Source organism: Panthera tigris, chromosome B3, assembly GCF_018350195.1.
Source record: "Panthera tigris isolate Pti1 chromosome B3, P.tigris_Pti1_mat1.1, whole genome shotgun sequence".
In the NCBI taxonomy this organism is placed as follows: Eukaryota; Metazoa; Chordata; class Mammalia; order Carnivora; family Felidae; genus Panthera; species Panthera tigris.
Window position 1 is genome coordinate 62,786,424 of NC_056665.1, and position 27,177 is coordinate 62,813,600.

The 27,177-nt window shown below is 42.5% G+C and overlaps 1 protein-coding gene and 1 non-coding gene across 6 annotated transcripts in view; both read right to left on the bottom strand.

Moving 5' to 3' along the window:
* EIF2AK4 (eukaryotic translation initiation factor 2 alpha kinase 4) overlaps positions 1–11,420 on the bottom strand; it is a 98,282-nt gene extending 86,862 nt beyond the window's left edge. For 3 of the 5 annotated variants that reach the window (XR_006218674.1, XM_042989171.1, XM_042989173.1), the window contains exons 1-2: positions 11,237–11,420; positions 229–341 (exon numbers count right to left, since the gene is read on the bottom strand). Coding sequence is in view for 3 of the 5 variants with exons in the window: in XM_042989171.1 (XP_042845105.1) it covers positions 229–341; positions 11,237–11,380 (257 nt within the window). In the remaining 2 variants the exon portion in view is untranslated. Of the gene's footprint in view, positions 1–228; positions 342–2,583; positions 2,835–11,236 lie in introns of those variants that run through there. The other 2 variants (XM_007081644.3, XM_042989172.1) reach the window with 2 other exon arrangements.
* Positions 11,421–18,055: 6,635 nt separating this feature from the next.
* LOC122239786 lies at positions 18,056–18,162 on the bottom strand. The gene has a single exon (XR_006219170.1). It is a non-coding gene; the product is annotated as a U6 spliceosomal RNA (small nuclear RNA).
* Positions 18,163–27,177: the final 9,015 nt, after the last annotated feature.

Below are 27,177 nucleotides of genomic sequence, written 5' to 3' on the forward strand. Positions count from 1 at the left end.
ATATTAGTATCTGGAGTGACTATTCTACCACTGTAAGCAGACTTAACATGAGACAGGTTTCATAACAATGTTTACTGATGTAGCTTTGATGAAATACAGGTGACAGGGAATGAAATTTTAAGGGGAATGGAGGCAGGAAGAAGAAAATACCATTAATGTCAATCTGCTTCCATGATGTCAAAACAGAGAAGTGATGTCACATCAAAAGGTATTCATAAATGTACTCACACATCTGGATAGGTTGGTGGGCATTTGACCCTCAAATCCACTTTCACGTATACTTCTTCACCAGTTAGGCCCTGAGGGTACAGAACTAAATTGATTTCAGGAGCCTCATTGACCTAAAAGAGAAAAAGAAAATCTTTTTTTTTTTTTTTTTTCCCTGCCCCAGAGAGCAAACCATGAGCAATTAAGATAATGACCATCTAGCTCTAATGTTCAACTTTTCAAATAGTACGAGTCGTTGTACTTTTATATAGGTGTTCGGTCATCTTTTCCTAAAGTGTGGTTTAAAAACAAAACCTGTGCCAGAGAGACTGCATTTCCCCTTTCAAAGTTATCTAAGGAGTGAGCCAAACATTCCACGTAAGCTTCCATTCATTCAATAGGTGTTACTGAGCGCTGATCACATGATTATGCATGGGTACTGATCTACAGGCTAGGAGTACAGGGGTAAATTCAGACAGACATGAGCCTAACTGGCCAATACAGATAAGAAGGCAAATGAGTATTCTCAGTAGTGATGAGTGCTGTAAAGAAAACAAGGCAGGGGCACCTGGGTGGCTCAGCCCGTCAAGCATCCAGCTTTGGCTCAGGTCAGGACCTCACCGTTCCTGAGTTCCAGCCTCGCATTGGGCTCTCTGCTGTCAGCACAGAGCTTGCTTCAGATCCTCTGTCCCCCCCCCCCCCCCGCACCCCTGCTCACTCTGTCCCTCTCCTGCTCTCTCTCTCTCTCTCAAAAATAAATCAACATTAACAAAAAAAAAAAAGAAGAGAGAAAGAAAAGAAGGCAAAATGATAGAGTCAGACAGGTGTGCCAAGGAAGGACCTCTTGAGCAGGAAGGGTTTCAATTGGAATCTGAGTAATGAGATAATAACAAGTGAAAACCTTATCATGGAAATCTGATGGCTCTTCTAACTTGGACATGCTTCCATCCAACTGCTTTTCACCAAATAACTAAATATTCTATTTATTGTTCTTTAACTTATTAAATGTGTTTTTTCCAAAAAAGGTCTGAGGCAGCTGATATTATCTATAATATCTATATTATCTATAATATCTATAATTATCTATAATTTCATCCCTGAGAGAAGGGATGCTGAGGGAAGAAACGTGTACTCTCCTGGTCCAGGCACTTCACCAACTGTGCCAGGTAGGCCCCATCTCCATTCTACAGAGCAAGCAGCTTGGGCTCAGGAAGTTTCTGTTTCTTGCCCACAGGTACACGGCGACAAGGCCAGATTTCAGATCCAACCTTGACTCCAAACCTGTGTCTTTCTCATTAGCTGCTCCCTTGCTAGTGCCGATCCGAGTTGCTGGGGCTGAGCCTTGACTTTGTCTTGAAACACACAAGTTGCCAGGGCAAAAAGGGAAATGTGACATTCTTTCGCACTTCCCAGAAAAGGAAAGGCATAAAAATCTTTCAGGGGCAAGAAAGCACTTAGCAACACTAAATTCTAACAGATATTTACAACACACGGCACCCCGAATTACATAATAAACAAAATTCTCATCAACCATGTGTATGAAATACATAAGGTCAGTTTTCATGAGGCTTTATCCTAATCCTTGCTGAAAGCTGCGGTAAGGCTCTGCTGGTCCTGGAAGGGTTAAACACCCTGTGAGCCAGGAGGTCTTTTATCTATTCATTCAGCCATCATGCCTCATCACCCACACTTATTGGGCATCGCTCTCTCAGGCACTGGTAGCACACCAAAGAGAGAAAACAGACGTGGTTCCAGCTGTCACGGAACTTGGGAACACAAATAATAAATACACAGGTTCGAGTTCGGAAAGTGCTGTTGAAGAGGTGTGATGCCCTTGAACGGTGATGGAACAGGGCACCCCAAAACACGCCACTTTGGCATAAGCATTATTTTGAGCTAAGGGTTCTTAAAAACAGAAGGTGCACGAAAGGCCCTCCAACCTTCTCTTTTCTTCCTGAAAGCAGGCGATAAAACTCTCATGTGAAACATGCCCTCCTATATTAAGAAGGAAATCTTCTCACTACCAGAGACAGAATATCGAGGCCGAGAGAATTCTGTACAAACAGAACTTGGTAAAAGGACTCTTGTCTTTCTTCAGCCTCCCCAGATTTGTTAGTTACTTTTCCACAATTCCCTCTCTTTGTTCAACCCGCCATCTAAACACTGAGGTCTGGCCACTTCTTTGGGTCTTCATTTTCCTATGGGGTTTCCTATCTACGTGTAAAAATCTGTATGCTATTCTCCTGTCGATCTGCCTCATCTCATATCAATTAAATTCTCATATCTAGCCAGAGACCCCTAAGAAGACAAAAGCAAAATCTTGTCTCTCTACACTCTAATTAGAGAACGACTGGCAGTGGATGTGAGGGAACATACTTGGACGTGGTCATCAGGAAGGCCCATCTGAGGATATCACACCTAAGGTGAGACAAGCCAGAGACGGAGCATTCCAGACAAGGGAAAGGCACGTGAAGAGGTTCAAAGTGAGCAAGAGGTTGGTGTATTCCAAAAACCAAAGGGAGGCCAGCACGCCTGGAACAGAGGAGGGATGCGGAAACCAGGTAAGCAGGTGTGATGAAGATCGGCCGGGGCACAAAGGGCCTTGTCAGCCAGGTGAAATATCGGGCAGGGTTTTGTTTTGTTTTAACATTTATTTATTTTTGAGACAGAGAGAGACAGAGCATGAACGGGGGAGGGTCAGAGAGAGAGGGAGACACAGAATCTGAAACAGGCTCCAGGCTCTGAGCAGTCAGCACAGAGCCGAACGCGGGGCTCGAACTCACATACCACGAGATCGTGACCTGAGCCGAAGTCGGACGCTTAACCGACTGAGCCACCCAGGCACCCCTCAGGCAGGGTTTTAAGATGGGAATGATATGATCTAACATATATTTTGAAAGATCACTTTGGTGGCTGAGTAAAGAGTGAACAAGGTAGAGTAAGAGCAAGGGTCAAAAGCTACTGTAACAATTCAGCCTGTGTTGGTAGCAAAGGAGAAAGAAGGTGTATGTGAGATAAAGTGGACAAAAAGACTGGGTCTCCAGGGAGGGAAACGGAAGGAACAGGCCTTGTCCCAGATGCTCCTGAGGTGGAACAGGATGAGAACAGAGACCATCCCCTGCTGGGGTAACACGGGCTTGTAGGTGACCTTGCCAAGAGCAGGCTCCACAGGCACCGAACGCAGGCCCTGGTGTGATGAGGGGTGAACATGAGACTCAGTGAGTCTAGACAAGCCCTTCAGTGAGGTTTGGGTTTGGGCATTAAGTGCACAGAGAATGGGGCCACAGACAGAGGAGGATGTGAAAGCAAGGGAGGTATCTCTTGCTCCGTCTTTAAAGATGAGAGATACTAGAGCATGTGAGGATGTTGATGGGAAGGAATACTACAGAAGAACTGGAAAGAGACACAATTAGGACGTATCAGAGGGCTGACAGCCATGGATCCTGGGCACAAGAGAGACAGACAGGAGGAGGGGCCCTTCTTTAGAATGACAGAGGAACGTGAGAAGAACAAGCAGGGAGAGGCTGGTGGGTTTCCGCAGAGGAGCCTCAAAGGTTTGAGTGTGAGACTGAACTAACAGGGCTCCAGGCCTCCTAGTTCCCCTCTAACCACGGCAGACAGCCGTTCCCTGCTCTATATATTAGACAGAACTTTGCATAGGAAGCATTTAGCTGCTAAGAGCAGCTAAGATACTTAGTTGCTAGGAAGAAAAGGAAAGATTATTGCCATGACCAGCCAGTCTTCTTCAACAGACTCACTTTTGGAGAAACTTTTTCTTATGGAAAATTTCAAACAAGAGCTGGTAACGATACAATGAACTCCATGTGCCTACCATACAGTTTCAACAATTACCTACTGATGGCCAACCTTGTGTATCTATATGTTACCCCTACCCGCAAACACCACCTGAGATTATTTTGAAGTAAATCTTTCCAACCAGTCTTTGCTGTTACTGTTATTCATTTTCTAACAAGAATCCAGCATGGTAGGGATGTAAAAATTGAGAGAAAGGCTAGACTCAAGCAAAATTTTACCAGTGCTTTCTCCACCAGATCAAACCTTTTCAGCCTTTCTCATCTTACAGGCCACAAAGTTTGGAAAGACATTATGATCACCAACTTATCATTTTGCCAAGAGAATACTCTTTCGGGAGCGCCTGGCTGGCTCAGTCAGTGAAGCATGAGACTCTTGATGTCAGGATTAGGAGTTCAAGCCCCAAGTTGGGCATAGAGAGCTTACTCTAAAAAAAGAAAAGAAAAGAAAAGAAAAGAAAAGAAAAGAAAAGAAAAGAAAAGAAAAGAAAAGAAAAGAAAAGAAAGAATGAAAGAAAGAAAAGAAAGAATGAAAGAAAGAAAGAATGAACGAAAGAAAGAAAGAAAGAAAGAAAGAAAGAAAGAAAATACATTTTTGCTCCCTATTATATATTCATTTCAGAAAACAGAGAATGCTGTAGTATCAAAATTCGGAGGGGGGTCAATTTATCTTATACTAATAAATCTTCACTTAAAAAAAAGAATATGGGGCCCCTGGGTGGCTCAGTCGATTAAGCATCCAACTTTGGCTCAGGTCATGATCTCACGGTTCCTAAGTTTGAGCCCCATGTCAGGCTCTCTGCTGTCAGTGCAGAGGCTGGAACCTGCTTCAGATTCTGTGTCTCCCTCTCTGCCTCTCCCCTGATCGTGCTCTGTCTCTCTCTCTCTCAAAAATAAACAAACATCAAAAAAAATTTTTTTTCAGAATAAAAATTAAAAAAAAAAATCTTCACTTACACATTATTCTGCCTTTCATTTTCTAACTTGGCTGTTGACCAGTGAAAATTTTATTTCAGAACAAACCAGTGAGAATATTGCTCTAAGTCTGTATGACTAATAGCTTACAAGAGGCCAAAGAAATAGGTAAGAAAATGAGGGGAAATGCCACACAAATGATTTTCTTAAAGTAAAATACTCACCACCTGACAAGCCCAATGTACGATGGGCAAGTCAAGATGTTATAATGCAAGCACACCACCCAGGAGTTAACAGCAGATCTTCTGTTTTTGAAGCAACAAAATGAGAGTAGCCCTCTATAGCTTCAAGGAGCAAGAATTAGGTCAACGTAAGCAGAACTAAAATTATCAGCAAGCTGCGTACAAACAGCAAGCTGATTTACAAACGTAAACCAAAGGACAGGTCTTTCCTGGGCCCAGGGTGGAAATGAACTTCCAACACACAGACACGTACCCCATGAAGTGAGGTATCCCCGGACAGGTAAGATAGCAGATCTGGTTTAACATTCCCTTTTGTCTTCATCAAAGAAGTGAAAAGTGTATGTCAGTGTAACTAGGCCTTACAGGAAATGGTACAGAGAGCCCTTCACTGTGCACCCAGAGTCACAGGAACAGGAAGCAACCTTCAGAAAAATGAGGCCGATTGGGGGATTACACAGGTTGAAGATATTCCTTACTAAAGGGAATGCTTAATAAAGCACAGTGAATCCAGTTACAGATTGCTGGCAAGCCTCAGGGGAGGAGGCCTCTGGGGCAGTACCTGAAGCACAAGGGGGAACAGCATATACAGAACACTGGGGCCTAAAGAAGTTGTAAGCACCCTGCAGACCCTCCTGGGCTGGACCAGCCATACACCATGCAGGTCTAGCAGTGTTCCCATTATTTCCACAACAGAACACCAAGCACAGCAGTGACAATGGCGGTGAGCCAGGTAATGCCAAAACAAACTCTGAGGAAGAGGAAGGAGTTTTGTAACAAAGTGAAGCAACTCCTGGGTGCGTAGAGGTTGCAGAGCTTTACCAGGCGCACGAGCCCAGTGACGGTGGCTTGGATGAAGGAACAGACCGAGGCCACTGAGGAATGACCTACTACTGGATGAAATCTACCAGCTTGTCTGGTTCTGAGTACCAAGTAAAACTAGCTCCAAGAGCGGGGCACTGAGCTATCAGGTGTCTGTTACCCATTTTTTTTTTTTTTTTTTTTTCAGAGAGACAGAGCACAAGTGGGGGAAGGGCAGATAGAGAGACAGAGGGAGAATCCCAAGTAGGTTCTGCACTGTCAGTGCAGAGCCTGACGTGGGGCTTGAATTCATGAACCGTGAGACAGGACTTGAGCCAAAATCAAGAGTCCGGTTCCCCAAGTGACTGAGCCACCCAGGCACCCCCAGGTGTCTGCTACTTTCGAGGCCTTCATCTTTGGCTCACAATTTAACTGGATCAGAATGACATTCTTCACCATAGGACATAAACTTCAGGGTATTTCCCAGCAGACTATTAATTGTTCCCCCAATATCCATTCTCTCCCTATTTCTTGGCAACAGAGCTCCTGATTTTTTAGTTGGATGCAATCCTTTGCAGCTGAGTGTGGCCATTGGGTTAATCACTGGCTAATAAGATGAAAGAACTAACACAGGCAACTTCTTCATCCCTAGCTCCTTCCTGCTGACTGGAATGCAGATATGATGGTTGGAGCTCAGGCAGCTATTTTGGGCAATGAACAGAAATTTAGAAAAATCCCTAGACCCCAGACTTCTGCTTGCAGCAAACTGAATTTTGTTAAGTTTTCTTTAACATGTAGCCAAACTGAATCCTACCCAATACAGGCACATTGGGGGTGGGGGGGGGGGGGGAAGAACAGTCCAGGAAAAGTGACTTTAGACATAAGAACAGACTATTTGCCAGGCTTTCCTTGAGCAAACCGGGAGGCTTCTCAACATGAAAAGAGGCTTTTAGACAAGCTATGTTTAGGATATCAAGCATTAGCTCACATAAAAGCATTCAAGGAGTCCTGGAGCTGAACAGGGCTCCATTAAAAATGATGTAACAATCAGGATGTGCTGGGGAGGGGGTAAGGAGGGGATCCTTTGTGCATTTGAAAGATAAATGGTTATTAGAATAGTGTTGGTAAAGTTCTCTGACTTAACCTACACAAGGAAATAACAAATTCCTGGAATATTTGCAGGCAGATAAAATAAGGGATAACCAAAAAATTTTGAGAACACTAAGGAAGAGGAAAACACAATGCAGAATGTATCAGATACAAAATATATTAACTATAAAATATACATGAGAAAAAAACCAATTTGTTTCAAAGATTAAAATGCAAGCGAAATGAAAGCAGCATAAAAAGTAGCAATGGAAGCAACTATAAAATAGAAGTTGTATGTGCTTCTCCTTGGGATCGTGAAGCCAGATGCTCTCCTCCACTGTTACAGAGGAGCCCACAGCCAATGCCCCCACACATCCCCTGCTGCTGAGTCTGATGTGCTTTTCTCTGGGCACTTCCTAACACTCAGGGCCAACAAAATAAACTGGTTTAAGAATGTGTCTCTTTTCTCCTCATTAAGATAAAAAAAAAAAACTTCTGCACAGTGAAGAAAACAACAATCAACAAAACTAAAAGGCAACGGAGGGCATGGGAGAAGATGTTTGCAAATGACGTACCAGATAATGGGAGATGTTTGCAAATGACGTACCAGATAAAGGGCTGGTATCTAAAATAAACAAGGAACTTACCAAACTCAACACCCAAAGAACACATAATCCAGTGAAGAGATGAGCAAAACACATGAACATTTTTCCAAGGAAGACATCCAGATGGCTAACAGACACATGAAAAGATGCTCAACATCAGACAGGGAAATACAAATCAAAACCACAATGAGATACCACCTCCCACCTGTCAGAATGGCTAACATTAACAGCTCAGGAAACCACAGATGTTGGCAAGGATTTGCAGAAAGGGGAACTCTCTTGCATTGCTGGTGGGAATGCAAACTGGTGCATCCGCTCTGGAAAACAGTGTGGAGGTTCCTCAAAAAATTAAAATAGAACTACCCTATGACCCAGCAACTGCACCACTAGGTATATATCCAAAGGATACAAATACGTTGATTTGAAGGGGCACATGCACCCAATGTTTATAGCAGCACTGCTGACAATAGCCAGATAATGGAAAGAGCCCAAATGTCCATAGACTGATGAATGGATAAAGAAGCCTGATAAGGCAGCCTGCTTGAGATTCTCTCCCTCTCTGCCCTCCCTCCTCTCAAAAATAAATAAATAAAAACTAATAAATAAATAAATAAATAAATAAATAAAAACAAAGTCATGAAAGAATTAAAAGAAGGAGTCCCTGGATGGCTCAATTACTTAAGTGTCCGATTTCAGCTCAGGTCATGATCTAGCAGTGAGTTCAAGCCCCCCCTCAGGCTCTCTGCTGTCAGCTTGGAGCCCACTTCTTTTTTTTTTTTTTTTAAATGTTTATTTTTGAAAGAGAGAGTGAGACAGAGTGGGAGTGGGGGAGGGCCAGAGAGAGGGAGACACAGAATCGGAAGCATGGAGCCCACTTCTTATCCTGTTTCCCTCACTCTGCCTCCTCCCTCAAAAATGTTTTAAACATAAAATAGCTGACAAATGAATAAGAAAAAAAAAAATACATGAGGTGCTTGGCTGGCTCAGTCAGGTGAGCGTGTGACTCTTGATCTCAGGGTTCTGAGTTCGAGCCTCACACCGGGCACAGAGACTACTAAAAAAATTAAAATAAAGTAAAATAAAATAAAATAGACAATACAGCAGGAAAAAAAAATGTTTCATCCACCTACTGGAAAAGATGAAAAAGCCTGACGTTCACAATATTGGCAAAAATGTAGGAAAACAAGGACTCTCGTATACTATTGGGAGGTCCAAGGACAGAAGCAAGCTTTTGGGAGGAAACTTTGCAATGGACAGACATCAGATTATAAATAAACAGACCTTTGCTGACATGGAAAATAAACCAAAATAATTAATAATAAACATGTAACTCTAGAGTAAATTAAATTTTAATCTAGTAGTATCTGATCTTTAGTATATAAAATAATTTTTAGCGTTCACTCCCAAAATGTTTATAAATGATATACATATGCTCGTAAACTGAAATCTACATAATAACACATCCCCCCAAAAAGTTCAAGAAACCTGAAACTTATTCAGGTCAATAAATTCTGATCTGAATTTATTGGCAGCAAAATCGGCAGCAAATTGGCAGCCTGACATGATGAGGCTATTAAAAGCCTTTATTGATCCCAGTCAGTGTGAATAGCTGAACATTCACATTTCATGGTGTTTAATTCTGGATGCTGCCCCGCCAGCCCCCACACCAAGGTATGGAATGTGCACACAGGGACGTGAACACAAACACTTCTGAATTTTTAAAACTAACAACAGATCGCTAGCGTTTTCGAGAAAGGATTGTGGACCTGCGTAACCACTCCCCGAAGACTGGCAAACAGCAGGTGATAATAAGTACTTGTTGAATGACTACACTTCTACTTCTGGTTAATGGCCATCAGTTATTTGCCTGCAAGGCCTATGAAAGTATAGAGGCTATTCACCCTGGGCCAGGAGCCACAGACAGCTATCTGAATTCTTCTACCAGCCTTTCATTGCTTTTGTTTGCTTTTGTTAATCTTCTTTCTTGTTACAAAGACCACCAACTGTAAATTCTGGGATTACTGATATCCCCACGTACAGCAGCACCTTTTCCTTTCATTTTTCTGCAGCCTTAGAACTTGATAATTAAGCATGTATACGTAAATAAAGTAGCTTGGAAGGGAAGTCTTACAGGCTTTGCCTGGAGTACAGCGGGTACACCTTGTAACTCCCATTTCGGCTGTTTAATGGGCCTATGTCCTGATTCTCAGTGTTTAGAAAGAGAAGTTACCAGATCGCCAGAAAGTTATGTTTTTATTTTAGTATAAGGGGGATATTTACCTTTTTTACTACTTCAGGTTAAAAAAAAAAAACTCTTGAAATTTAAGTACTAGAAAAGTAAGGTCCCTGGGGTGCCTGGGTGGCTCAGTTGGTTAAGCACCTGATTTCGGCTCAGGTCATGATCTCAGGGTTCGTTTGAGTCTGAGCCTACACCAGGCTTGCAGATGTCAGCAGAGCCTGCTTGGGATCCTCTGTCCCCCCTCTCTGCCCCTCTCCCATTCACACCTGTGCTCGAGGCACTCTCTCTTTCTCTCCCAAAAATAAACAAACATTTAAAAAAGAAAAAAAGAAAAGTACGCTCTCTGAGGACCGGAGGTTTGATCTGTTTTGCCCTGGGCTGTTTCCCTGATGGCTGGAATAATAAATATTTAATGAAGGAAGAAGCCCTTGGAAGAGAGAGGGAGAAGGTTTGCCTCTGAAAGCTACAAAGAAGATCCTGTTTGTTGAGGAAATCCTGGAAGTGTCCATAAGACAGATGTGAAATGCAGGAATTACAGGCAGATGAAGGGAGGTCCTACTTGTTAAATGACAATACTCAGAGATAATTCTCCAAAATTGGGGGAAAAACCATCAAGGTCAACAGCGTATAATAAGCCTTTACTCCATGACAGAAAGGGAAATAATATTTTAAACCAAATGTCATTTAAAAGGTCTAACTCAGCGCACTCCTTTGCACTCTCCTTACCGCCAAGATGAATATATTCTATATACTCTCTGTTAAGTTCCTTCAAGGAAGTTCCTCCACCTCCGAAAACAGAGAGGACACCTGGGGAGTACAGTGGGGTATCACACGACTTATAGTTTTGAACACAAAGGAGGGTGAGACTTAAAGAGAATTCTGACTGGGGGGATCCGTAAGGTCTGTGAAAGTCGCTCAAAGCGTTCTCAGAACAAAGTTGCAATCATCTCTATGATACGCTGTTGTATCAAACTCAAGGGCTTTCCGGGGGGGGGGGGGGGTAGGACAAGGCTGGAAGGAGGCAGAGATGTTACGGGGTGTCAGTGGAAATGAGAAGCAGTGTCAGGTAAGGGAGAGGAGTCCACCTGGAGACAAGGCTGTGAAAGAATTCGGCCCAGGTGGGGGTTCCGCAGACCAGCCAAACGGCTGCGGGTGCAAGGACCAAAAGTAAGCGTGGGTGGAATCGGGAGAGACTAAACGACTGAAGAATCCCAAAAAGGGCCTGTGGCTCGGCCTCGGCAAGGCCGGGCCTGGCCTAGCCAGGGGAAGTCACAGAGAAAAAGCTGGGCCGCAACACGCCAGCACCGCCCGGGCCAGCCACGTTCCTACCGATCTGCACGCGTCCGGCCGCAGGTCCTGGAAGTCGGCGCCGTAGATGGCCTCCAGAGCCTGCAGCTCGTGCTCCTGCCGCTGCGGGTAGCTCTCCGGCGGCTCGTCCGGGCCGCGCCCGGGGCCCCCACGGCCCCCAGCCATGGCGACGCGGAGGCCCAGGCCGGGCAGCCGTGCGGTGGCGGTGGTGGGCCCGGGGCGGGCTCCGGAGCTGGGCTGGGCTCTCCAGACTGGCCGTGGGAGGGGTTCGGCGCCGGGGGCGGGGCAGTGGGAGGGGTTCGGCGCCGGGGGCGGGGCCCCACCGGCGACAGGCCCTGGGGCGGAGCGAAGCTCCCCAAATTGCCTCCAGCGGTGGGAGGAGCCCCAGCGAGGGAGCCAGGGAACAATGGGCGGAATACGGCTTTGCACCGGTATATTGCGGGAGAACTAGAGCAAAGAAATCTGCAGGAACGTGAGAAGTTAAATCAGTGAGAATGAAATGATAAGGGCAAATATTTTCACGAAATAAGTCTCTTTAACAGAAATGCCTTGGGCTTCTTTACGTTAGCACCGGTAGTGACAAGAAACTCAAAAGGGCAGACTTTGATGAATTTTCAAGGCCCTTAGGGTCTAACCTTGAACCTTCCCAGGAGACTACTAGGAGTAAAGATCGTGACCTCTACTTCCCGTCTCCCCAGCTTCGTGCCCCCAGCCAGATGGATTCAACATCCCGTGCATGTCCTGTCCCTACATTCCCATCTTTAAGAATCTCCGGTACCACCTTGCAATTTCAATTGAAAAATTCCTTTCCCTCAGGCATCTTCATGAGCTACGGTCCCCTGGAGAGAATTATGTCCGATGGCCAGTTTACTTAATGTGAACTTAGGAGGTCTTTCTGTTATATCCTGCCTCCAATCATATTTTTTCAAGTTTATAAAATAAACTACCTACCTAGACGTTGTCATGGCACTTCATTTTCAGTTACCTACTAATGCAGCGCGTCAATTAAGAATAATCATATTAGGGACACCTGAGTGGCTCAGTTGGTTGCGCTTCCAACTTCAACTCAGGTCATGAGTTCCTCCTTCAACTCAGGTTCCTAGGTTCCAGACCCCCCTTTGGGCTCCTTGCCCCCCCCTTGGGAGGCCTGGAGCCTGCTTTGGATTCTGTGTCTCTTCCCCCACCCCCGCCCTTTCGGCTCCTCCCCCACTCGTGCTTTGTCTCTCTCAAAAATAAATACACATCTTTTAAAAAATTAAAACTAGGGCCGCCTGGGTGGCTCAGTCGGTTAAGTGTCCGACTTCAGCTCAGGTCACGATCTCCCGGTCCGTGAGTTTGAGCCCCGCATAGGGCTCTGGGCTGATGGCTCAGAGCCTGGAGCCTGCTTCGGATTCTGTGTCTCCCTCTCTCTCTGCCTCTCCCCCGTTCATGCTCTGTCTCTTTCTGTCTCAAAAATAAATAAACATTAAAAAAAATTTTTTTTTAAATAAAAAATTAAAACTAAAAAACAATAATCATATTACTGGGGCACCTGGGTGGCTCAGCTGGTTAAGCGCTGGACTTTGGCTAAGGTCAGGATCTCATGGTTCCTGGATTCAAGCCCTTATCAGGCTCTGGGCTGATAGCTTAGAGCCCAGAGCCTCCTTGGGATTCTGTATCTTCTTCTCTCTCTGCCTCTCTCTCTCTCCCTCCCTCTTTCTCTCTTTCTCTCTCTCTCTCAAAAATGAATAAACATTAAAAAAAAAATCATATTACCTCAAGTTAGATTTCAGGTCTCAGTGACACTTCTTTATCTACCTTTCCTACCCCTGTACTGTTTGCTAAATAATGATTGCTTAAATATCTTGCTGTCATTTATCACTCAATTCTGGCCCAGATAACACCCTTATCTGGCTCAGATAATGTGATAACACAAATGTAATCCTTCGACCCAAGGCTTCTTCAAACCATCTTTTCCTTCCTTTCCCTGGGATTCGTTTTTTTTCCCCCCCAGTGTTGTCTAGGTAAATGGTGCCACCCTGCCCACCTTGGGCCAAGCCAACAAAGAGGGATTCTGCATTCCTTTTCTTTCATCTTTCACATCCAGGTAGTCCATTTCTTCAGTCTGTCCACTTCATTCCCTCCCATTACCACTAACTTAGTTCAAGCCACTATCACCTCTTCCTTGGATGACTTCAACAGCTCAAAAAACAGTCACCGTTTTTCATTCTTGCCCCACTTGACATTTTTTCCTATTGTATCCAGAGTAATGTTTCTAAATCACAAATATGATACCACTACAATCTTTACAATCCTTCAATTTCTCCATTGGTGTTTCATTTAAAAACTCTCAAATTATGGAAAATTTGAAACATATATCAAAGTAGAAGAAATATTATAATAAACCCTCCTGTACTCATCACCCAGCTTCAACAATGATAGATATCTTGCCAGTCTTGTTTCATTTTTCACCTTCCATTCCACCTCCCTGAGGATTGAATCTCAAAGAAAATCTCAAACATCATTTTTTTTTTATAAATACTTAGGTATGTATCTCTAATATGCAAAGACTTTTTACAAACATAATGTCATCCTTACAGATTAAAAATGTAACAATTGTTTAACATCATTTAATACCCATCTGTGTTCAAAATTCTCTATTTGTCTAAAATTGGAATCTGTACTGGATGATGGACCTATAAATGACATAATCAAAGCAATCAGCAAAATTTGAGGGGGAATGGTGTTTGTAGATTAGATGGCAGGAGTATGTTAGTGTTCATTTCCTGACATTAGTTGTACTCTGGTCACTTAGAAAAACGTCCTTGTTACTAGGAAATTTCCACTGCAGCCTTAATAGGTAATAGGAATATGCAGTTAGCTCTCAAACGATTCAGAAAATGGAGAGATGATGATAAGTCACATGCAGAATATGGGCTATTGGGGAATTTAGTAAACGGATATATATATGAAAGTTCTTTGGACGATTCTTGTAACTTTTATGTAAGTTTGAAGATACTTCAAAGTTGAAATTTCACAATAAAAGAAACTGACAAACTGTTTTCCAAAGTGGTTGTACCATTTTAAATTCCTACCAGTTTAGGAGAGTTCTAGGTATTTAACATCCTTGCTAGTAATTGGTATTGTCAGTCTTTTATATTTTAAACATTGTAATAGCTGTGTAGTAACAATTCACTGGGTCTTAATTTACATTTTCCTAATGACTAATGATGTTAAGCATTTGTTCTTGTGCTCATTTAGCATTTATATTTTTGGTCTGTTCAAATCTTCTGCCCATTTTATTTATCTATTTATTTGTTTGTCTGCTTAAATTTACTTATTTTAAGTAGACTCCATGCCCAGCAGGGAGCCCAATATGGGGCTTGAGCTCAGGACTTTGACATCAAGACCGGAGCTGAGATCAAGAGTTAGATGCTTAACTTGACTGAGTCAGCCAGGTGTTCCTCTTCTGCTCATTTCAAAACTTGAGTTACTTGTTTTCTTATCATTTTGTTTTGAGAATCCCTTATATATTCTCAAAGTAAGTCCTTTCTCAGATGTGTGATTTACAAAGCTTTTCTCCCAGTCTATGGTTTCTCTTTTCATTCTCTTAACAGTGTTTTACAAAAAATTTAGTTCTTTTATTTATTTTTTTTGCCTTCCACCTCCCTCCCCCATGTAGTCCTTACTTTTGAGGAAGTGCAAATTTATCAGTTTTTTTCTTCTATGAATCATGTTTTATTGTGATATCCAAGAAATTTTTGCCTAACTCAAGATCACAAAGATTTTTCCCTTTATTTTCTTCCAAAAGTTCTATAGTGTTAGGTTTTACATTTAGGTCCCAGCATGCAGTTTTAGTTAAAAACTTAAATATATACTTACCATATGACACAGCTATTCCACTCTAAGGTTTTTAACCCAGAGAAGCGAAGGCACATGTATGTGAATGTCCATGACACCTTCATCCCCAAACTGGAAACAATCCAAAATGCTTATCAAGATACAGGTGATGGAAAAATTGAGGTAAAAATAAATTGAGATCTATCAATATAATGGGATATTATCCAGAAATAAGAAGGAATATCCATGTAGTAATAAAATAAAAGAATCGCAAAGTAATTGTGCTGAGTGAATAATGCCAGACATACATACACTATGTTCCATTTATATAAAATTCTAAATACAAACTTAGTAATAGAAGATAAGTGACTGGCTGGGATAGGGAGGATAGGGATAAGCCAGAGGGAGGGATTCCAGAGGGACAAGAAGAAACTCTTGGGGCTCAAGAATATGGACATTATTTTGATCGTGGCGATGGTTATGCTCTCTTCAACAGCACATATACTAAAATTGGAATGGTGGTGATGTTTTCACAGATGTATGCCTGTATCACTATCTATCAATCAGTACATTTGAGTATATGCAATTTATTGTATGTCAGTTATACTTAAATAAACTGTTAAAAGAAAAAGGTCATTGTTTGGCTTTGTTTTACAGTGTTGTGTTTTGTTTTGTTTCCCAAATCAAGATCCAGATAAAGTCCACACATTGCATTTGGTTGCTCTTTGTCATTTGGTTAGCTCAGCAGGCTTGGGATGTACAAACTCTGTACCTTCCAAAGGAAAGACTGGCTCTTAAGTGGATCCTTGGAGATAACTTCTGAGTCCTTGAAGCATCCAGCCTGAGAAGAGCATCACGGCATAAGTAGGGTTTACAAAGAACTTTTCAGAATACCCCAAGATTTTCTTGTTCTCCAGGCCTTCTCTAAACCCTTAGATCAATTCCTCAAGGAACAGTCTCTACTCTCCCATTTACTCCTTGCTTCCCCAAAGTACCTCTCCTGATCTTACCGTTTCCCCTTACCTTCCCAAGGAAAAGATGCCAGATTGGCTGTTGTACCCCAAATCTTAAAAACCACAATCCCTTTTCCCTTCATTTTTTAAGGTTATTTTAACTGGATGGGGAATTCTGGGTCAATAGTTTTTTTCTTTCAGCTCTTGAAAACTGTTTTGCAACTTCCTTCCGGCCCATATGGTTTCAGTGAAAACTCTGCTGTCATTCACATTGCTTTTTACCCTATAGGTAATGTGGTATTTCTCTTTGGCTACTTTCAAGATATTTTCCTTCTCCTTCTCCTTCTCCTTCTCCTTCTCCTTCTCCTTCTCTCCCCTCCTCCTCCTCCTCCTCCTCCTCCTCCTTCTTGGTCTTAGGGTCCAGAGTTTGACCATGATGTGTCTTGGTGTGGATTTTTGCCACACCAAGCTTCTCGAATCTCTAGATTTTTGCCAAATATGGAAAATCTTCAGCCATTACTTCTTTGAATACTTTTCCTGTATCCTGCCTTCTTTTTCCTCTCCATCTCAGAGGTAAAGGCACTTATTTGTTCTTGAAGGTTGGTGGCCTGGCAGCCAGAAGCAGGAGAGGTAATATAGCTTCTGCTGTTCAAGAAAGTATGAAATAAAAATTACTTAGTGACTTTTGTATTACTTTGTGGGTATTTGTGTACATTTACACATTATATGCCCTAATGAATCTTGTCCTTTAAATTCTGGAATAAGTTAATATAAGTTAATAATATACTTTTATTCCAAACCTGTGCTATTAATTCTAAGTCAGACTATGAGTCATAGGATTGTATAGTCATATCTCAACTTTTAGCAAAGAAGATATTACTATCTTGATCATTTAATTAATCATAATAGGTCTGAGGTAACTTTTGACTCCTTCCAAAAAAAATCAAATTTATTCTTAAAGGATATATTTGTTGTGATCAGGGATATAGGAAAGAATGTGTCGACTTCTGAAGTCACAAGATGATGTTGGAGTCACAAAAAGAGGTTGAGAAGTCCTGATTCTTCAACAGCTAACCAGCTTCCCAGAGTGATTCCTTTAAAGGTGATAATACTCATGTGTATTTTAATTTTGGCATATTTGCTATTAAAAAATAGTCAGGTTTGTTCATGTGCATGTATGTGTGAGACTACTGAGGCTACCTGGGGGAGGGGAGTATTAAAGCTTCCACCTCCCAGATATTTGTGATGAATTTAATAGCAATTTATAGGTGTAATGACTATTACAAAATTAGGAAACTGAATTGAGAGACATATTCATGATTTATATCATTAGAAAACCATTTCCCAGTCCACATATTGAGATAATTTACAGTACATGGGAAGACTGTATCTTTTAAGCAGATTACTGCTTTGATGCAACTTAGCATATTAAAAACTAAGAACCACAGAGTAAACATATTTATCCCAATAATGTAAAGGCAAATTTCTGGACTTCTAAATCTTCAAGTGAAATTTTCCAAAGCCACACTGTCCTTTGCTAAATGCAAATTAAGTAGTTCTCACATTTTTTGCAATACAAGGCTTGTTAGGCAGTGTTTGATTTAAATATACAAAGAGAATTATTTTTCTCCTTTGATATTTGTTAAGTGTAAATAAACAGAAATGGATCTTATAAAGTTACCTTTTATTGATTTCTTATAATGTGCCAGCTACCGTTAGAGGTTTTCATTACTTGAATATTTTATAGTCCACAAACTAACCTTACAAAATAGACATTTTAAAAAAGTAATCCCTACACCCAACAAGGGGCTCAAACTTACGACCCTGAGATCAACAGTCACATGCTGTACTGACTGAACCAGCCAGATGTCCCCCAAATTGGCATTTTTATCCTTATTTGGTAGATGAGGAAACTAAACTTAGAGAGGTCATGTTAACTGCCCAGTGTCACAAATGGAAACGGTAGAGCAGGCATTCAAACCCAGGTCTAACTGACTCCATTCCCCAGAAATAAATCAATACCCTCCATTCCCCAGAAATAAAATAAAGTCTGTGCTTTTTTTTTTTTTTTAATATGGAACACTTTATAAATTTGTGTGTCATCCTTGTGCAGGGGCCATGCTAATCTTCTCTGTATCATTCTAATTTTAGTATATGTGCTGCCAAAGCGAGCACAAGTTTGTGTTTTCTTAAATATGCAGGCCCCAGTTTTCATAATTATATCTGGCAGGATAGTCTGGGTTATGCTATGATATTGAGCAGCTCTGAAAATCTTGGTTGTTTAGTATAATCAAGATTTATTTCTCGCTCCTACAAAACTTGTTGTGGGTCTGGGTGGCTCATCAGGGCTACCCTCCCCTTATCCCAATCCACAGTGGTGGCTCAAAAATATAGGCTACCTCTGGGGTGCCTGGGTGGCTCAGTTGGTTAAGCATCTGACTTCGGCTCAGGTCATGATCTTGCAGTCCATGGGTTCGAGCCCCATGTCAGGCTCTGTGATGACCGCTCAGAGCCTGGAGCTTGCTTCAGATTCTCTGTCTCCCCTGCCTTTCTGACCCTTCCCAGCTCATGCTCTGTCTCTCTCTCAAAAATAAAAAAAACATAAAAAGGATTTTTTTTGAAATATAGGCTACTTCTGAGCCCATGTTTTATCTCTTCCAGTTCCACCCAAGATCCCTTCCACTACTGCAATGACAAGGCAGCAGAGAGACTTGAGAATCACAAACAGCTTTACACTGCCACAGCCCAGAAATGATTTGTCACTTTTGCCCACGTATTGTTAGTCATAATAGTCACATGACCCTGCTCACTTGCAAGGGCAGCTGAGAAAAGTAGTCTTCTGTGTATCTGGAAGAAGAGAATAAGATAGTGTTGAAACCTAATAATAGGTACATAATAACATGCATTAGCCATGTCTCATACAGGCATAGAAATAGCCATGTGGAAATAGAACCCCTTGTTCCAGATGGGTAGCCAGGGGCCATAAGGACCCCTCTTCTCTCTGCAGGCTGCTGCTTGGGCTTACCAACTCCAAACACTCCCATTTCTCCAGCTTTTCTCTTCTTTTCACCTTTAGTGAGAGGCCACACAGGGGCAGGTGAGGATGTGGTGTCAGGGACCAGAAGGAGGAGGAGAAGACCCTCAGTGAAGAAAGAAAAGAAGGGAGAAGGGAGGAAAAAATAAAACCCCAGGCTCCTCCTCACTTACCCCCACATCTTGGGCTTTGTAATTATCCTAAATCCTATTCCATCTCTTCTTCCTGCTACCTAACCCCCTCCCGCTGTTTAATAAATGCCCAAGAAAGTTGGAATCTGGGAATTCTCTTGAACATAGATGAATCCTATTTTTTTTTTTTAATTTAAGTTCAAGTTAGTTAACATACAGTACAGTCTTAGCTTCAGGAATAGAACCCAGCGATGTATCTCCTACATATGACACCCAGGGCTCATCCCCAGAAGTGCCCTTCTTAACACCCATCACCCATTTAACCCATCCCTCCACCTTCCACCCCTACAGCAACCCTCAGTTTGTTCTCTGTATCTAAGAGTCTCTATGGTTTGCCTCCCTCTCTGTTTTTATATTATTTTTCCTTCCCTTCCCCTCTATTCCTCTGTTGTGTTTCTCAAATTCCATGAGTGAAATCATATGATACATAGATGAATCCTATCATAGTTTATAATTAGGGAAAGACATGTTATTACCACCCACATGCAAATTTTGCCTACCACTACACCATAGTAATATAAGGAAAAAAGAAAAGAGAGACAGAGTGGGCTTTTTAAAATTATCTATTACCTTATTTGTTCTAGGCAGACTTTAACTAATTCGATGAGACCCACCCACAGTAAGGACAGGAATCTTCTTTACTCAGTCTGCAGATTCAAATTTTTTAAAAAATTTTTTGGTAATGTTTGTTTATTTTTGAGAGAGTGGCAGAGAGAAGGAGACAGAATCCAAAGCAGGCTCCAGGCTCTGAGCTGTCAGCAGAGCCTGATGCAGGGCTTGAACCCACGAACTGTGAGATCATGACCTGAGCTGAAGTCTGACCTTAACTGCCTGAGCCACCCAGGCGTCCCTGAATAGTGTTTGGCCAAATACTTGAGCAAGTCAAGGGGTCTAGTCAAGTTGACACATAAAATTAACCATCAAATCTATCTCACATGGTTCCAAGAATGAAAATCCCTAAGCAAATTCCAGTAGGTGTATGATTAAGAAAGGTGATTGGAGAAAGCTATGAGAAACTGTTCTATTCCACACTACTGTATTCCTGCCTTCCCAGCAAAAAGGCATAAACTTTTGTTAAATGAGTGAATTACTGGCATAAGAAGAATTACTGGCTCTTTTAAATGCCATGGAGACTAAAGAAAGTACACCTAAAGACTAAGTAGGACCTCCCTGGGAGTCCTTAATCTCTAGAGCCTCTCACTCCTTTTTGTCCCCACTCTTCCCGAGAGCCCTATCATTATGTTTATTATTTCAGTAAGAAAATGGACCCTGAGTGCTAAAGAACTTATTTAAGAACTTTGGGAACACAGCTGTTTTAAGTTGGGAGAATGCCTTAGTAATATTATTCATTATGGGAAAGGAATGTTACTTGTAACAGTATTATCTAAGAGCCAGCGGTTTCTTATTTTCTCCTCCATTTCCCATTAAGACAGGGAAACTGAAAGACCCCATAAATGATGGCTTTTTTACTGTTGTTGTTACTATTCCTGCTAGGACCTGCACCCTGCCTTACACATGGCTTATTGTATGTCCTCTTTGTTTTTTAATTTTTTAAATATATTTAAATTTTTAAAATGTTTATTTATTTTTGAGAGAGACAGACCTAGAGAGACAGCATGATTGGGGGAGGGGCAGAGAGAGAGGGAGACACAGAATCCAATGCAGGTTCCAAGCTCCACGCTGATAGCACACAGCCCAATACGGGGCTCAAACTCACCAACCTTGAGATCATGACCTGAGCCGAAGACGCTTAACCAACCGAACCACCCAGGCACCCCACTGTATGTCCTCTTTGTAAAGGTGAAGGAGTTAATGAATGGTTACTTTGGAGGCTTCCAGCACAATAGGCAACAGATAGGAGTGACTGGTCAAGGTCATCATGAATGTTTTCCAAGACCACTGACTCCTCACACCTTGATGCCAACACCCCTAGCTCCAGGGCGTAAGTGACTTATGGAGGACACTTGAGCATAACTTGTTTTGACCAATGCCTGGATGCCTGAGAGGACACATATGGCAGACCACCATCACCAATTAAAAACAAAAACAAAAACAAAAACAAAACAGGGGCTCCTGGGTGGCTCAGTCGGTTAAGCGTCCGACTTCAACTCAGGTCACGATCTCGCAGCCTGTGAGTTCGAGCCCCGCATCGGGCTCTGGGCTGATGGCTCAGAGCCTGGAGCCTGCTTCCAATTCTGTGTCTCCCTCTCTCTCTGCCCCTCCCCTGTTCATGCTCTGTCTCAAGAATAAATAAACGTTAAAAAAATTAAAAACATGGGGCGCCTGGGTGGCTCAGTCGGTTAAGCGGCCGACTTCGGCTCAGGTCATGATCTCGCGGTCCATGAGATCGAGCCCCGCGTCGGGCTCTAGTGCGGGCTCTGTGCTGATAGCTCAGAGCCTGGAGCCTGTTTCGGATTCTGTGTCTCCCTCCCTCTGACCCTCCCCCGCTCATGCTCTGTCTCTCTGTCTCAAAAATAAATAAACGTTAAAAAAATTAAAAACAAAACAAAACAAAAACACAAAAAAACAGACCCCAAGCAATGAAAAGACTCTTTTCTTTCCTTGCTGAGTCTCTCAGACATTCTATCTGTATCTTCTCTCTCTGTACTTGTCTTTGATAAACATCACTCTCACTTCCTCTTGGCTAATGTTTGATTTCCATCCTGTGCAAGGCCAAGGATCCTCCTGGCTGGTCCTGCAGAACCCCCTCTGCATCCTCAGACTCAGCTAGCCTGCATCACCATTATCTGACTTTACTGTAGTTCCAGAAATTTTACTGTAGTTTCAGAAATTTTTGGATAAAAATTAGGTAGCACATAAATGTAGGCTTGTAGTCCTTCCACCTGCTTTTAGCCATCGCTGTGTACTTGACTGTTGTTTGGTATTAATATTGACCAGCTCATATCTACATAACACCTGGACATGGTAAGTAATTGGAGCAGACTCCAATTAGCTTGTTTTTTGTTTGTTTTTTTTACCTCTTCAGGTTTAATTCTGAAAAAAATATATATCGAAAAAGAGACCTTTTGAATGATTTTTTTGGACAAAATTTTCCTTAAATGGCCACAATATTTCTCTTTCCACATGCTCTTCTTACAATATAACTGTTACTTCTCCCATTAAGTATAGTCACGTTCTCTCCCCTTAAATGTGTTTGTTTTCCATTGCTTCAACAAATAGAATATAGTGAAAATGATGTTATTTGACTTCTGAGATTAGGCCATGGAATTCAATGGATCTTCTGCATTTGAAAGAGGACTTCCAGCTACCTCCAAACATTCTAATTAAGTTCTTTCTAGCTTATTTCTTCTTTTTTTTTTTTTAATTTTAATGTTTTTATTTATTTTTGAGACAGAGCATGAGCAGGGGAGGGGCAGAGAGAGAGGGAGGCACAGAATACGAAGCAGTCTCCAGGCTCCGAGCTGCCAGCACAGAGCCTGACTCGGGGCTCGAACTCACAGACGGTAAGATCATGACCTGAGGTGAGGTAAGACGCTTAACCGACTGAGCCACCTAGGCGCCCCTCTAGCTTATTTCTTAACTCAGGCAAAAGACCCTATGGGCAAAGCATCCCCTGAGAGAAACTGAAGGTACTCCCTCAAGCAACAAGGACTGCCCTGACCCAGCAACACCCTGCCCATGATAGACGTCAAGACAATGATCGACCTGACCTTCACTGTCCACCTGCACATACCAACTGACCTTTGCCCTACAATTTCCTTATATAAACCTGGATGCATTTTCAGCCCTTTGGAGACAGTCTTTGAAATGCTAGTCGGCTGTCCTCCCAGCGTTGGTCTCACTGAAATAAATTCCTTTCTTGTCTCACCACTACTCATCTCTCTGCTTTTGATTTGGTGAACGGTGAGTGGCCCAACCTGGTCTGTTGGGGACACCCAGAGCTACGTGCTCTTGTACCCCTGTGCCCCAGCTATACCTTGTCCTCTTGGGACTTTCTCTTGGAGTGCTCACTTTTGGAACATAGTTGCCAGGCAGGGAGGAAGTCAAGCAACCAGATGGAGGGGCCACGTATAGGCATTCCAGCTCACAGTTCTAGCTGAAGTCCCAACAGCTAGCATCAACTGCCAGATGTGTGAATGATCAAGCCTTCAGATTCCAGACCCTGGCCTTGATTTGGAGCTGCGCCAGCTGATGTCATGTGGTGCAGACGAGCTGTTCCACTGAGCCTTGCCCAAATTGTATATCTGTGAGCAAAATAAGGAATAGGTGCTGTTTAGGCTACTAAGTTTGCAATGACCAGACAAGTATAAGTAACACTACTATAGACACAACTTCTATTTAAATCATATCCAAACTCTTCTATCAATCTTGAATTTTCCTGTACTTAGTGAAAAGTTCACAAAGCACACAGCCATAAGAATCTTGCTACTCTATTCCTGTCCGTGATCTTATATTTTCACAATGCAATCCATCCCCAAGTCTGGGGATCATGGTCACCTCAGCTGATCAGGTTCCTTTTTTTTTTAATTTTGTTTTTAAGTAATCTCTACACCCAACATGGGGCTCAAACTTGTGACCCCAAGATCAAGAGTCACATGCTCTACTGACTGAGCCAGCCAGGTGCCCCAAGTTAATTCTTGATTCTGTTACGGAACCAGGCTGGAACGCTGGCGGAAAAACCAAGTGGCACTCGGAGATCTTGGTGGATCAGAGATTTATTTAACACCGGCAGGCTCAGAGGAGACAGTTTTTCCAAAGATTTGAGTGCTGAATGCAAGCGGGAAGGGTCATTTATAGTTGTCAGCCTCCATATTTGTGTGTGTGTGTGTGTGTGTGTGTGTGCGCGCCCGCGCGCGTGCACGCGGTGTGGCGGGGGGTGGGGGGGGCTCACACGCGCAGCAAACAGGGCAAGAAGAACTCGGAAGAGGAGTCTCTAAGCTAGAGACCAGAGCTTATTTTAGTCCCGTTGACCATCTTATGGTGTAAAAATTTATTCATTTTCCCAACATCCCCCCCCCCCCAATGCCTTTTTAAAAATCTTTTATTAGGCATCACTTTTTAGCTCTAAGGGTTGTACCCTTGGAAGGCTAAGATACGTGCTCCGGTTTGGCAAGCAACAGTGTCTTCAATAAAACGTACCAGGGTATTTAGTATACAAGGGCCTCTGGTCACAAGTAAAATTTTGGAAAGCAGGGAGCCAGGATGCCCAGTCTGTGAGATCCCATCCTTTCCATTGACTGATACTTTCCTGTTGTGTATGTTGAATTCTTTCCTTGAGTTCCTTAACCTTAGTCCTGGCTATTCCTGATTGGTTTACAAAATAGCAACATCCCTCCCCCAGAGAGATACAAGTCCCTCCTTCTTCTGAAGTGAGGAGGTCAAGGGCTCGCCTATTTTGCAGGGACACTGCTGCCAGGGAGTTTATTTGGTTTGTAAGGTTACCAGAGATTCTGCCATCTGTCCCATGTCCAGCTTGTTGGTGCAGTCTCTATTAGCCCAATAGCAAGAAGCAAGATCAGGGCTATGACACCAGTAAGGGGCAAGGGCTGGCAGAGTTGCATCCAAACCGTTGGGCTCGGTGCACACGTTGATTCCTCAAACTTCTGCCGTGCACAGGCCAGCCAGCTTCTAGGGTGTGGCTGGGGCAGGGCTGGAGATCTCAGGGGCCAGTGTCTTTTTGGGGGTCAGTTTAAGCGGGTTGACTGGATCCGGATCACTTTGCCAGGTTGAGGGTTCTGCTGAGTTGGCCTTCTTAGCTCTGGAGTGATGGACCCATGGGGTGATACCTGAAACTGAATCCTCTATTTGGTTGTACGTCTGTAAAGTCCACCTCCAAGTCTTTGAAAGGGGCAGGTTTCTGGTAACTGTCAGATCAGATTTAGGGAAGATATGGTTTGCATATTTAGAGATCCATCCTGTTTTCCAGGTGTTTAAATAATCATATGCCCACGGGGTCTTATTATTATCCCCACAGAATAACAAGCACAGAAGATTGTCTTTACATGAAACACTCTGACAATTTTTCTCAAGTTTACCTGAAGTTGTCTAGTTTAGGTAAACAACAAACATTTAAAGACAATTGTAACTAGACTTTAACATCCATAATGGTGCATTGTTGAAACATAGTTTTTTCTCTCTAAAAAACCCGCCTTTCCAGAGATAGCCAAATTGAGACCAATGCATTTGTAGAACAAGTCCAGTCTTAACAAACCCGGCCTAATTATTTACATAAGCCCAGAAAGAATAGCGATTGATCATGAGGATCTTTTAAAGTTTGCTTTGCTGAACCTTTTATAAAGAATCTCTTGGTTGAACTTTTAGTAGCCTCTCCAGGCCAAAAGCCAAGCCAAATACTTGCCATCAGACAGGCCTGCAATACCTGTAGAATTGGGCGAATTCCTCTTCATGAGGTCCCCAAGATATCCTGAGGTTCCTGCACCTGCCAGGAAGTGACCTTCTTTGCTCATCTGGTGAAGCTGCTGGGAACTCTGTAAGCAAGGTACCAGGCCAACATTTCCAAGGGGCTTTAAGGCTCCATGTTTCATAAAGTCAACCTTAGTTCCTTAAAGCTGTCTGGTCATATCTGAGTCTATGAATGTCACTCTCACATATGACATTCCAGTCAAAGCCTTGGTAAAATAACCAGTATTTCCAATAGTGACCTGTTACAAGATGAACAGGTTCTTATTGAACTTATGCAAACAATTGTAATTGCAATGAAAGAAAGAATACTCATTGAGAGTTTTTGAATTTCAGGGGAGTTATGTAGAGAGAAAAGATAAATGCTTCAGTTTACAAATGAATACTTTACGACACTTCTGTATATCATAGATATCTTAAGAGAAAGTTTCCTTAGTCTGGAAAAGCAAACATTAGAGAACCAGCGATTTTTTCTTTTTTTTTTCTTTTCTTTTTTTTTAACGGTTATTTACTTTTGAGACAGAGAGAGACAGAGCATGAATGGGGGAGGGTCAGAGAGAGAGAGGGAGACACAGAATCTGAAACAGGCTCCAGGCTCTGAGCTGTCAGCACAGAGCCCGACGTGGGGCTCGAACTCGTGAACCATGAGATCATGACCTGAGCCGAAATCGGACGCTTAACTGACTGAGCCACCCAGGTGCCCCAAACCAGCAATATTTTTTTTTTTTAAACGTTTATTTATTTTTGAGACAGAGAGAGAGACAGAGCATGAACGGGGGAGGGGCAGAGAGAGGGGGAGACACAGAATTGGAAGCAGGCTCCAGGCTCTGAGCCATCAGCCCAGAGCCCAACGCGGGGCTCGAACTCACAGACCGCGAGATCGTGACCTGAGTGAAGTCGGACGCTTAACCGACTGAGCCACCCAGGCGCCCCAAACCAGCAATATTTTTAACAAGAATCACAAAACTATAATCTTCCTCAGTTCATTTAATCCCATGTTCCTAATTCTTGTTCAATTTGAATGCAGCTTTTTAGTTCTGGAAATTCTTACCCATTTTACTATTAATCTTAAAGATGTTGAATACCTGTATGTGTCCCCAAAGTCCTTTTTATAAATCTCCTTGAAGAAGAAACACATTTTGTGAGAGAATAAGAACAATTATAAATGACAAAATCTCAGAAATAGACATTGTTAAAGATCTGATGAGAGTTCATTATGATGCAATTGACAAAGAAATTCAGTTATTTCTGTGACACGTAACACTTTAAGTAATCAGAATACTAAGTGATTACCTTATACCAAAACATTAAAACTTTAGGAACTGCATATATATTTGGCAGTTACAGTATTTACCTGCGCAAAACAAGCTAAGTTTTATCATTGTACGACAGTGCCTTTCCAAGTAACTTAGCATCCCAAATAAAAGGGCCTAATTGGTCAAAAAGACTTCTTTTACCATTTAAATCCTGGGAAGTTTGTTAAAACCTTAGGAAGTTATAAGTACATCCTAAATAGGATTACAGATCATTGCAAATCTTAAAACTGTATTCAACCACGGTGGCAATAAAAGATCCTAAAGGTGA